General features: G+C 39.6%; 1 protein-coding gene across 1 annotated transcript in view; it reads left to right on the top strand.

Annotated features, from left to right (window-relative positions):
* ITGA9 (integrin subunit alpha 9) overlaps positions 1-12,987 on the top strand; it is a 218,275-nt gene that overhangs the window by 155,168 nt on the left and 50,120 nt on the right. The window contains exons 19-22 of the mRNA XM_085226640.1: positions 3,391-3,477; positions 5,038-5,117; positions 8,010-8,099; positions 10,523-10,631. Coding sequence (XP_085082766.1) covers positions 3,391-3,477; positions 5,038-5,117; positions 8,010-8,099; positions 10,523-10,631 — 366 coding nt within the window. The remainder of the gene's footprint in view (positions 1-3,390; positions 3,478-5,037; positions 5,118-8,009; positions 8,100-10,522; positions 10,632-12,987) is intronic.

Raw genomic sequence — 12,987 nt, 5'->3', positions numbered from 1 at the left:
TCTTTCCAAATGCCAGAATGCATGTAGTCAAAGACTTGCTTGGCGCAATCTGTTCTAGTACTGACAAGCTATTTCCTTAGTGACAGCCTACCTTTTGCGGCCTGAAAAGCATGCAGTTGTCATGCAGTCCAGTAATGATCTCTGATCAGGAAACAGCAAAATCTGGAGTTGTTCTATGTGTCAAATCCCCAGATGATCAGCTAGGTGAAGTCAACAAAAGGACGGTGTCCAGCATCCCAGCTGTGTGGTCAAAACGATTTACTCGTGTTGAAATGTATTGTTCACTTTTCTCAAGCAAATTAGTCTGTGAGCTTTTTTTCTGGTTAGGTATCTAAGTTGTTTGAGGCAATAAGAACTGCATGTAGTGTTCAGGGCAGGGATATAAGGAGATATTGCTCCAAAAATATCCTGTGTTGTCAGACAATAGTCAGATGTACTCTGAACTCCCATGTTCAGTAGCTGCCCATTTCTACCAAAATTTGTACTGTTAAAAATGCCAATGGAGAGAGTGTCCCTTGGTGCTGGCAGTGTGGTGCACCAAATTAATATCTGAAACAGCTGAGAATTGGATCTGAGGCAGGAATAACACAAGCATCGTAGAAGTTCTTTCATTTTCAAGTTTTAAATTTAACAAACAACATTTCTGAGTTGTTATTTCTACCATATTATATTAATATGATCATTATCAGCTTCCTGCACTACTCAGTCACTTGAAGCCACACAGAATATTTACGCTTCAAAACAAGAACCTCCAGAAATACAGCCATTTACATTTCCGATCACCCTCTGATTAAATGCCCCAGCACATGACAGCATTATCCATAATTTCCATTGGGTTGCTCTTTCCTCGTGTGCCCCTTTCAGTAGCATTAGAACTCAACTGTTTCATTGTTCTTGTTATAATCATCAAGAACTTTTCTTTCTGTTTGGAGGAACAGACTGTTAGTCAGCCTAAGCTGTGTGTTTCTCACACCCCGGTCTTCATTTGTTATGCTACAGCTCTTTGGCTGATTAGCTCACTGTTTATCTGATTGATTCTCCTAAAAACATGAAGTGCTGTCAAATGTTTCAGAAGAAAGACAAAGTTTTCTGGATAATTCATATCTGTAACCAGAAGAGAAGCTTCCATCCCCTTTGGCTGCATTTTCTAAGCAAATTGGGAACTCTGCTAGCTAGTATAGAAATGTGTAGAATACTGATCCAGTGGTTCAGCAAACTTATTTATGCTATTTCCTAGCTCTGAACAGTTTGACTTTGCAGCGTGCATAGTGTTTTATTAATCACTGAACTGGATGGTATGCTAATGAAGTCAGAAGGTCCTTCTAGTCAATCTCAGTACATCTATTAAGCTGTTGCAAGCTGCGACAATAGAAGTGGTCAGTGCAGTTTTATCTGTCATTTCCTTAACTGACTGTTATAAACAACTGGCATCTGCCTGCCTGTTGTCAGGACTGCAGAGGCAGGCAGCCTCCAATTTGCAAAATGAAGAAGAATTGCACTTCTTCCATTATCAAGATGATTGTTCTTTCTGTTATCATGTTTTTTGACATCTCTGAAGTGATACAGACGTGGGGAGAGGAGGCAGCCCATTGGGTCTGTCTGGTCACTGTCACCACCAGACAGCTATGTAAATAGAAATCTCTCTTGACTGAGCAGAAACAGGGAGATGATGAAAGAGAGTTCATAGGTTGCTACAGTTAGACAGCAAGGGATGTTGGAACAACACAGAACCAAGAATGTTCCCAGAGAAAACAACTGTGAAATTTTTCATTTGGTTATGCAGCTGCTCAGAGTGTGTATTCAATGGATCATCCACATAAAACTAGAAGAGTTCCCAGGTTGCTGAGTGGAAAAGGCAAGTGTAGGAGATGCTTCACCTATAAAGCACTTTCTCTGCTCTTTTTTGTTAAATGGAGGAGGTGGAGAAGATCTGACCTAGAATAGGAAGATGACAGCTTTGTACAACTGAATCTAGATAGCTGATTTGCTTTTATATTTTTATAATGTTGGAAATAGAATCATACAGAGGACTACAAGGAAATAAATCCGTAGAGAAAATGAACACGGAGCCCACTGCTCTGGCAGTTGAGTACTACTGAAGTGATTTCATGCCGTCTCAACGTATGCATGCATTTTCTCCTTAGATTATTTTCTTTACACACGAAACCAGTCAAATACTAAATCAGGGGAGAAAAATGACGTTAGGGATATAATCATCTATATGCATGTGCTATTGATTGATATTCAATATATTCGATATTGATATATTGAACCATGTTTTGAAGATAAAGGGGATCTTCAGGAAACAAAAGGAAACTGAAAGGTGAAGAATCTGGATGCAGTCAGATTAATGGGTAATGGTCTGACAATCAGACAGGGTAATGTCTGTAGACCACTAATGCAGTGCTCAGATCACAACATGAAACCAAGAGAGTCGTTTCCTGGAGATGCTTATACTCTGTGTCCATGTTTCAGGAAGCCACTTCAACATGTGCTTGTTCCATTCAAGAATGGTACTCATGCAACTGCTTAAATTGAAGTACATATTTAAAGCAAAACTCATGAGTGATTTGGGAAACGTGCCAATGGGAGACTGAGCCTGGCTTTCACAAACTATTGTAGATTCCTAAAATAGGTTGAATAAATGATATATCCTGTATCTAAGAGATTTCCAGATAGATGTACATAGTTGGGTTAATGTTCAGATTTCATATCTCTCATTCAGGCATTCCTATTATAGTTGCATACTTCAATACCAGTGTTGATCTATTCAGTAGCAAAACCTCGTCTCTTCTTTGGCTCACTTTGGAATAAACACCTACATTTGCTCTGCTTAGCAGTTTTCTATATCTGCTACGATGGGAGCACCTGGATCATTTAGCAAACTCTCCTGGGCAGTCACCTAAAAGTGTGCATCCAGATTGGGGAGCTGAATCTCACTCTGAAAATTTTATGTTACGAACTTTTCCACAGGGCATGCAACTGTCTTCTGATGATCTGGAGATGAGAACATCTTAACCTGGAGCCAGACTCCTATTTTATGGAGCAATGGAACCCTTTCTATTCAGTAGATTCATTTCTGTTGTTTTAATGGACTGGTTTTTATGTTAGTGCTCTGAACTTTTCGATTTGTATTACTGACAATGCTCATAGTCCATCCTGGTTTAGCATGAGGAGAGAATCATCCCCTAATTTCCTCTACACCACCATTGTGTCATTAAAGAAGAGCTGGTATCTGTATCATTGTAGTTCATCTCATGAGACTAAGAGATCAGACAATGAGTAACAGCATTATGATGGGAAATGTTTTATTTTCTAAGATATTTTATCTCAATGACATTTCTTGGTAGTCTTTCTCCATCGTTTTGTGGTCTTTTTATTTTCTTACAGGAGGAGCTGGGAATTTCCTGTGAGTTGCTGGAGTCAGACTTTCTCAAGTGCAGTGTGGAATTTCCTTTCATGAGATCAAAATCTAGGGTAATGTCATGATATTTTCATTTGCAGTGGTGGTTTGTTCCCCTCTTTTTCTCTAAAGAGTGTCGGGAAGAATTACTGCTCTGTTAAATGCCTGTGGCTGATACCTTATGTAGCTTTCTAACACAGATATCCAGGCCTTGCATGGTTGTAGGAGGGCAAATATACTTGCCAGATACAGCCAATAACAATAACTTGTGCATTGCAATTAAATAGTCTTGAAAAATTGTTGCAAGAGTCGTAGCAACCAAAATTTTAGTGGAATATTAGAAAAAGACCCTGTCTTGTTTGTGTTGCCTTACTATATTTTTATTTTTGCCTACTCTCAATTTAAATTGTGACTGCTTTTGTATGAATGACAATGAAAATCTTGTAATAACTTTTTCATATTATGGTTTTCTGATAGCTGTCAAAGAAGGTTTTGTTTGGATAGTAGTAGATGAACTCTCTAATTATACTTAGAAATCCAGCCAGGTTCTTTCTGTCACTAATCAAAACTGTACAGTAATCATATACAGTAATCAACCCAGGAATTGAGAAGAGGCATAATTTCAGGATGATCTGAACAAAATGTATCTGAATTTTTTTAGAAAATTTAAATGTTAAAAATTTATCCTTTCTGTTTGAATTGCCACAACACTTGAGCTCGTGTTTTTGTTGTTTTCTTTTTTAATATATTATTTATTGCTTGCAATATGTTCTTTTGAAACATTTAAAAAGATATAAAGCATAATGGAAAAAATGCAGTAGCAAATGGAAAAAATTGCAATAGCAAAATATCACCTGGAATTTAAGAATTTCAGTGTTTCGCTTCAGAATTACGTAGTTCCGTAGCTCCGCTCCTCTCCTCTCCTCTCCTCTCCTCTCCTCTCCTCTCCTCTCCTCTCCTCTCCTCTCCTCTCCTCTCCTCTCCTCTCCTCTCCTCTCCTCTCCTCTCCTCTCCTCTCCTCTCCTCTCCTCTCCTCTCCTCTCCTCTCCTCTCCTCTCCTCTCCTTCAAGCCATTGAAATTAGCATGAATTTGGAAACCATTTCACCTGGGCTTTGGAGTTAAATAGAAATGTTGCTGTGTGGAATATTTAATGTAGTGCTACAGTGATCAACCCAGTAGATTCTCAATTCAAAATTAACACCTGATTATTGGTTAGTGGCCTGGATGGTGCTTTAGCTACTGCTGGTTGTTCCCAGTGTGTGTGCATGTCTGTGCATGAAAGATTCATGGGAGATTTATTGGGCAGCAATGAGTGCATGCAGTGGTGCTGAGGTAATTTCAGTAATGATCTCCTTATGCTAAAAGCTCTTCCACTGGCAGATAATTTGCTCCCAAAACATCTTTGAGTGGCAATTCTAATAAAGGCCTTCTCACAACAAAAAATCAGATTCTGTAGTATTTGAACAACCTAGGAATTGCAAAGTTAAACCTTTGCTACTCTGCAGTAGAGGGGGCTTTATTAAGAATATCAAAATATGCTACTTGTTTTTTGCTAGACCAGTAGAATGTAGGTGAAGCTTCAGAATAAGTGTGTTTTGAAACAGTCTCTAAATGCCACTTTTTCTTTGTGCAGTATGAGTTCAGTGTAATCTTTGACACAAGCCACTTGTCTGGACAAGAGGAAACACTGACCTTCCTTGTCACTGCCCAAAGGTAAGAGAACTTTTCCGTGTCTTGATAACTTGGATCTTCTTTGTTGCATGATGTGTGCACTGCATATCCTTAGCAATTGTGTGGTAGCAGTCATCAGCTCATGCATGTGTAGTAAATGAGGTTGAATGACTGAAGCTAAATGCTTCTTCTTTGATAACACAGAGGAAACACGTGGCTTACCTTCCTGAGAAGTGAGGTGGAATTGTGTGTAGGCTCTGTTTGCCAGGCAGTTGTGATTCTGAAGGAGCATTTTGTGTTCTTTCAGTTGGAAGGCCCTTGTGTTTCTCTGCTCATCCCTTTGGGCTGTGTATCAAGCTCAGCTCAGCTGTACTTGACGATCAGCACCAGACAGACCCATTTGTTCCAGCATTTAAATGAAATAAGTATGCTTGGATGCAAACCAGAAAAGAAAAATGCTTTCATCAGATGCTCAGAGATCTTACTGACAGTTTCCAAAGTTACATGTCTATTTTTTCCCCACTCTGGATCTTCAGTAAGGTTTGACAGATGCGTGGAGCAGTTGAATGGGACACTGCCCAAAGGGCATTTGCATCGGGCACTGCAGTAGGATAGTGCCAAATGCTAGCCAGTGGCCTTATAATGTAAGCACAATCACTTTATCTGGAGTGAAATGAAAGGTGTGGCACCCAGGATGATTTGCTACAAAAGAAGTAGTCTCCGTGGGCGTTTAAGGCAAGGCAATGTCTGGGTGTTTATTTGGAGACTGTAGCACAGCTTCATTAACCTAGGTCATAAATTGCTGCTCTGGCATGCTGAGTAGGGGACTGGTTGTTGCCACTTCCACAGGCAATCTTCATACTTTACAACATCGAAAATGGCATTTCAACAGCTCGCCTCCCCATTCTGATGCCTCACAGGCTTACTGGGAATGAGAGACAAGATCCTGCAGTTGCTGAGTGACTGCTCCTATAACAGCTGTAGGTGGGGAACAAGATCCTGCAGCACGTGGGGCTGCTATGAAACGCTGACAGTGAGAGCTCACATCAAGTGGGCAAGGCCATGGCTTGCACATTATGCAAGTTTTACTCTGTGAAAAGTAGCTGATCGTGTGTTTAGATGACCCCATAATATTTCTGGGGCAGGGAGATGTATCAGGATCTGCTGGGTGAATGCCAGCCATTGCAAAGATAGGTCACGGCTGCTTTAAATTTGCCCAGCCAGCATTTTCCAGCTTGTACCCCTCATTTCCATGCCTTGGATAGCACAGGGCTCTCCTCAGTCACCTCACTCCGTGAGATTACTATGCCTCACCAGTGAGGAGGGTTGGCTGGTGCCTTTAGATGGGGTGAAGTTATAGATAGCAGCTTGTGCACATAGTGCAAATGCTCTGAGAGCTTAAGAGAATGTCTTTCATTTCAGCAGGGTGGACTGGAGGACAGTTGTTTTGTGAAGGATTCAGCTGAACCTCCAAAGGCAACAGTGCACTTCCCAGTGCAGAACTACCCTTGTTTCCTCTCTATCTTTGGGCAAATTACTCAGTTCCCTCACTGTCAAATAATAGTAATATCTTCTACCACAAGAGTTGCTGGTCTGCAACAGGGAGCCATTGGTTGAAGTCAGTGATAAGGAAGTGGACAGGAAAATTATGTGCTGTGGATAGACAGCAATGAATATGGACTTTATTCCCACACAAAACTGGAGCTAGTCCTCCAGAATTGTGTGGGGATAGAGAAGCTGTTAGCTGTACTATGCTGTTGTGGGAATGTAAGTATTGCCCTGCAGGCAGCCATTTTGCTTGTCCCTTCTAGCTGCAAATTCCATATAAGCACCTATAGCAAGAGAGGCTGGTTCAGTAGTGAGACAGCAAAGGAGAAACTAAGCACCAAGAAAACTCTTCCATTGCTTCCTGGAGTGAAGTATTTTGCTAGAATTAGACTCAGTGTGTGATGTTCTCCTTTTCTACAGGAACTTTGAAATGCGTTAACTGCATACATTTGAAATCTGTATGGAATTCCACATGCTTGTTCTACTTGCCACCAGAGTATCTCAATATCTGAGATGAAAAATGCCTCTATTTCAGACTCCTACTGAGTCCATCCAATTTTTGTTAAATCTTTTTTTTTTCTTTTCTCCTGGGACCAAATTAAGCAACTGATCATATAAATGGTGTATCATTTGAAGTGTTACAGCTTGCTTCTTTTCCCTCAGTGACATTGTCCTAAAGTAAATGGGAGCATATCTTTTCCCAGTTTGATTTGTGAGTAAATCCAGCAAACAGCAAGGCAGAAAGCAATTAGTCACTACTAAAGAGTCTGGAAGTATATGCAACATATCTTCTGAGCTGCTACTCACCAAGCAGGCTCACCTCCAGAATTAGAATATTTACAAGTTTGCGTGTTGTGCTTGCATTTCAGGAGCCCTTCCTGGATTTAATAGATAAATCTTCATACTGAAATAAAATGACTGAAGTAAGAGATGATTACTTACTTTTCTTTCCTTCTGCTTTTGACCAGTGGTGGCAGCTGACTTTAAAGATAGAAAGTAGTACTTTCATTTTGTGATCCTCCCAAACTGATGTACAGTCAGGCTGGGAAAAATGAGTCCTTGCATTTATACCTAAATGTCCTTGTGAATGATGACAGCACTTCCCTTTGGATTGACTGCTTTTTTCAAATATGGTTTTTCAGCTGGTGCTTGTTCATGTCCCATCCACAGAGGGGTAACCACAAAGTATGTACTGTGTACATGTGCCCCCTCCAAAGTGGGGTGAAGAGATGTAACTCCTACCCTCTGAGAGGCTTCCTAAGGAGTGGTGACATCGCTCAAAAAGAGAAGTTCAGAGTACAAAACATAGGGACAGTAGCTGTGTAACTGTGAGATATTACAAAGGCTGGGGATTTACAGTATGTTCATGTTTTCTTTCTGGCACAGTGGAAACGTAGAGCGCGTGGAGTCTCTGCATGATAATACTCTGACCCTATCAGTGCCCCTGATGCATGAAGTGGACTCATCTATCAATGGGTAAGTACCAGTCATCAAATGAAAACAAAAAAAATGCTAATAATCCTAACAATAACATGTAAGCCTCTTGGAGTGAAAAACGGAATTTTTCTCTTTGTTTACAAGTAGTGGAATGTTGATTTCTTTTCTTGTTTCCCAGACTCTGGAAATAAGGACAACCTCATTCCCTATCTGGGAATTTTATTTGTCATTCTTTACATTCCAGCACTGTAACTCTTTCTCACTCCTTTCTAACAATACTAATTTATTTAAATCAAATTTATTGTAGATATTTTAGTGATCATATTTGAATTCACGTGATTCTGTGGATACGATGGAACTTTAAATAAAATAAAAATAGGAAAAGTGAATCCTATCTTGTTCTGTAAGGCATGCCTTTAAAGATATGATTGAGAATCAGCAGGCCAAAGGTTAGGGTCAAATGTTATGGGATTTTAAGGATCTTGGTAGAGTCTAGTTGTTTGCCTTTCTGTTTAATTTCACAATCAGAATTTGCTTCTGCTTCTATCTCCTTTCCCACTACCTCTGCTTCTTAGTCTGCAGAGCATCCAAATACTAACTGTGGAACATCACTCACCCTTTGACTGATACGCTTACACAATACATAGCCACCGTCCTCTCCCAGGGACTGGACATGTGCAGGTTCCTTCCTTTGTACTCAGAGCTCTCCTCTTCCTCTTAAAAATCACAGTTTTACGTCTTGAGTGAAACATTTAGGATTAGTCCAAATAAACTGACCCCTAACATAGTGCTCAAGTTGGAGTTGAGTGACCTGGTCACGGGGGCTGAAGTAGCATCAGTGTGGGCTGCAGAAGTTGACATTCATTTCTAAACTTGGGAAGTAAAAACTCATCAGTATTGTCCGCAAGAGGCAAAGGTCTGTTTAGCCACCATGAAGACTACCAGACCTCACAAGATGGCTAGCAAGGATAAAGTTCTTCTCTATATTGAGAAGCAGCATATTCTGAAAGTTTCTGAGCATTTTCAGAGTTACAGACTGTAGAAATGTAACTCTGGATCCCTTAGTTGGCACTGCTTTTACACAGATTTTATACAGCTTTACAGACACAAAAGAAATAACGTGCCTTTAGATCTCTGTTCACCACCTACAGAATACTACAAACCAAAAGCCTGGTACAAATTAGGCTTCTTTTTCTTCACTATATATATATATATATATTTTTTTTTAATGCATTATGCTCCTGAAGTTTTCAGCCCCACCTGACTATTTGGATGATTTCTTCCTCTTACACAGACAAAGCTTAGTTGACTCCAGCTCACAGAAATGTCCAACTACCGGAGAAAAGTTTGATTTATTGGCAGGTGCACCATTGCCAAGCAATACCAAATAATACTAGGAATACTCTTCTTCAGACAGTATGTCTTTAAAACCTAATTTAATTAGTTATCCTTATGTGGGTCTGTGAGAGCAAATTCCTGTGATAAATATCCCAGAGGGCTTGTAACATGCTTGGAAGGAGCCTACTGGCACAGCACTGTGGATGGGAGGAGTAAAGTTTGTCTCCTGCTGTTTGCCCTACTGATCCCTGCCATAGGAGGCAGGTCAAGAGACCAGAAAAAAAAGGAAATGTACCTAAACAGGCTTAAAATCCTGCCTCAGAAACCTCTGATCAAAAGAACAGCCTGGGAAGAAAATGGAGTTTTAGACAAATTCTTACTGCAGTCTATATAAAATTACATCAGGACCATTTCCAGCCAGTGGTGCACTCTGACATTAGGAAGCACAAAGAATGCTTAAAGCACTCCTAGTCCTCCTGTCTTGGATTTCTAGGTACTATCATGCTTCAGAGTCTTTTCTGATAGAACCTTACTGCATTTTACCTTGTAATAAGATGCTAAGAGTAGCTGAGGGAACTTGGCCTCTGTGACTGTAGCTTAAAGCAAGTCATATCCCCCTCTTTTCTTCCCTTTAACCATCTGCAAATCATAAACCCAGTGATAACTAATGAGGTGTTTATTCATGAAATGCTCTGTAAGTGGTAGATCAAATTGAAGTGTTATTTTAGTGAGTAAGTAACTGAAAATAATCCTGTTTGTTAGTACTTCAGATGAACTCAGTAGTGCAGGGATTTCATGTGTTACACGTGCTAAAGGACTTCCACATATCATCCACGGGAAGGGCCATAGGCCAGGAGAAGGTTTTTGTGATAGGAAAAGAGAAAAAGTAATCAAAGTAAGTCTGCTTCCTTCTACGATAGGATGTTAAGCCAGATCACTTGAGATGCTGGTTGTGTAACCTACTGTTGTCAAGAGGAAATCAAATGAAAAATACTGCATTAGTGTAACATGGTTCCATAGAACTTCCCATGGCCAGAAAGCAAGCAGTGAGATTTAGCAAACCACAAATATATTTAATTTTGGTGGCAATGAAAACTTACTAAATCCGTGTCTTGATCTTTCAGGGAAGTCTTCCCTACTTCCTTTTTCTATGGTGACTCTGTGGAAGCATCCAATTTCGTTCAGCTGGAAAGCCATGAATGCCGTTTCCAGTCTCTTAACTTCACACTGCAGGTAAAACTGAAATTCTTGCTTGACAGTACATTCTAGCTTTGTATCTTTTATTCTCGGTGCACTAAGGGCTTTGGTGCTTGCTTCCATAACACAGTATGCTGTGCAGTGCATTCTTGATTGGATGCCGTATTTACAGGGATTCATTTGTACAGGGATGGTGTATTTCCTTGTCTGAATACACTGTTACAATAATTACAAACAGGACGTCTCACTTTCATGGTTTCATACTGCTACTGTTTGTTTCTGTTTTACTTTTCATCGTGTGCCAAGTACAAAGTTATTCAAGTGCCACATCTTGAATGCAGTCTCAGGATCAAATGGGAGAAGTAATTCTTTTCAGTGTCATGGTCATTGAGCAGAGGTGTGGGCAGTCTTCATCCATGAGAACAAGCATGTTGTACCTGTGCAATGGATTCTGACTAGGCCAAATACCTCTAGTACAAAAATATTTATAACGTTACTGATGAGAGTCTAGTGCAGGAAAGAGAATGTAAAACCAAAAACGTGGTGTGAGAAGGTTTCATTGCATGACTCATAGCATATCAGTGTTATTCAAACGTTATCTATAAATTTAAAATCACATGTCAGTTGGGATCCTGATCTTGTAAAGTATATGGAACAGTTATTGCAACAAGCTCTTGTGATGGGACCAAAATAAACTTGTCTCATGGCCATGACTGTCTCTATTACAAGCACTTCAAATCATTTTTGACCGCTAGATGGAACTAGGGAATGATAAATCCGGCAGAGGTGGGTGAATCGTTGATTGTGAAAAATAGTCTTTCACCTTTTTTCCCCTTTCTGTTCTCCTAGGCATGAATGCCACTCAGCTCATAATGAATAACACATGTCAGCCTCTGTGGACAGACTGTGGGCCAGAGCAATTAAACCCCCACTGTCATGCAGTGCCCTTAGCTATTTACTGAAAAGGACTGAAAGCAGAATTTCAGGACATTAAAGCTTTTGTGAACTAGGCTATTAATTCTTATGATACTGATTCCATTCTTGGGGTTTTATAGGTCTTCTCTTCTCCCCAGCCAGATACTGGTTAGAAACAGATAAAGAACAGATGTACTGATGCTTTAACTAGATGATTATTTTCAATAAAATGAAGTGATAGTAGGTAAAGAAGAGAGAGTCTATATATTGGCAGAGCCACCATTTATCCTCTCCTACTCTCTTGCCTTTCATACACACACTTGTGAGTTGCAATATTAATAAGGTTGCTCCCCATATGAGAGTGGAAAACAACACAGTAACAAGTCACAGATCTGCTCACCAATAACATGGTAAACCTCATATCTGTTTGTCAGAGAGAAAGGGTAGAGTTTCATAATGGGCAGAGCATGGTTTGTATCACTGTTTGCTTGTATTTAATGATTTGCCTGCCATTTATTAATCTTCTCCAGATGGAGAAAAGTAATAGTTTCTTAACCGAAAGAAGAAATGACTTACAAAATTACAGAGCTTTGTAGAGTTTTTTATACATATGAAAATCTTTACCATGTAGGATATTAATAAGGAAAGAGATCTATACATCAATTTTTTGGGGTAACAGGATGTGCAATGAAAATGCCTTTTCTGCATTAACTCTTATATCTGATCTCAGTGATGTAACCAGCATTTTCTAAAATGTCTTACATGAAACATTATATTTGTATTTCATGCAGTTGTTGCCATGCCTGTTGTAGTGGGATTTCCCCCCTGCTTGGAGCCTCGGGGCTTTTGTGAGGATTTGACATTGTGAACTGATTCTCTTTATCAGTCAGGCATTTCTTCAAATATAAAGTGTTTGAAGAATGAATATCTGTTGTTTTTAATATTGGTACTTTACACAGTTAAAAGACCAGTTACTTCATCTTGTCACGGTACTGTCTCAGAGCAGATAAATATTCTATTAGCTTAATATTTTTATTGTTTGCATTTATACATGTGTTGCTAGAAACAACGAGGAGATATTTTTCCCTGATCAAAAAAAATACAGATAGTCATGAAAACTTACTTTAATAGACATTTGTCCATGGATTTTTTTTCTCTTCAGCAAAAAGCCACAAATTTAGCAATTTTCACTGGATATATTTCAGCGGTGTACTGAAAATTCTTTGAGTTTTGGTTGAGAAGTTGTGGGGGATTTGATAGAAAGCCAACGTTTTTCCACTAAGAGTTTCATTTAATTGGAAACCCCAGATCTTGGTTGGAAGTTGTTCACATGCATTTCTTGGCAGCTCAGTTCATCATGCCTACAGTTCAGTAGTCACAATCATCATTACTCTTCCCTGTAAGAAAAACACACGCAGAATATATTGCAGAGGTTACCTGATGGAAATTAGGATGTTGGTAGAAATAGCAATATTTT

Source organism: Meleagris gallopavo, chromosome 6, assembly GCF_905368555.1.
Source record: "Meleagris gallopavo chromosome 6, MGAL_WU_HG_1.1, whole genome shotgun sequence".
Taxonomy (NCBI): domain Eukaryota; kingdom Metazoa; phylum Chordata; class Aves; order Galliformes; family Phasianidae; genus Meleagris; species Meleagris gallopavo.
This window is presented reverse-complemented; position numbering and strand designations above follow the sequence as displayed.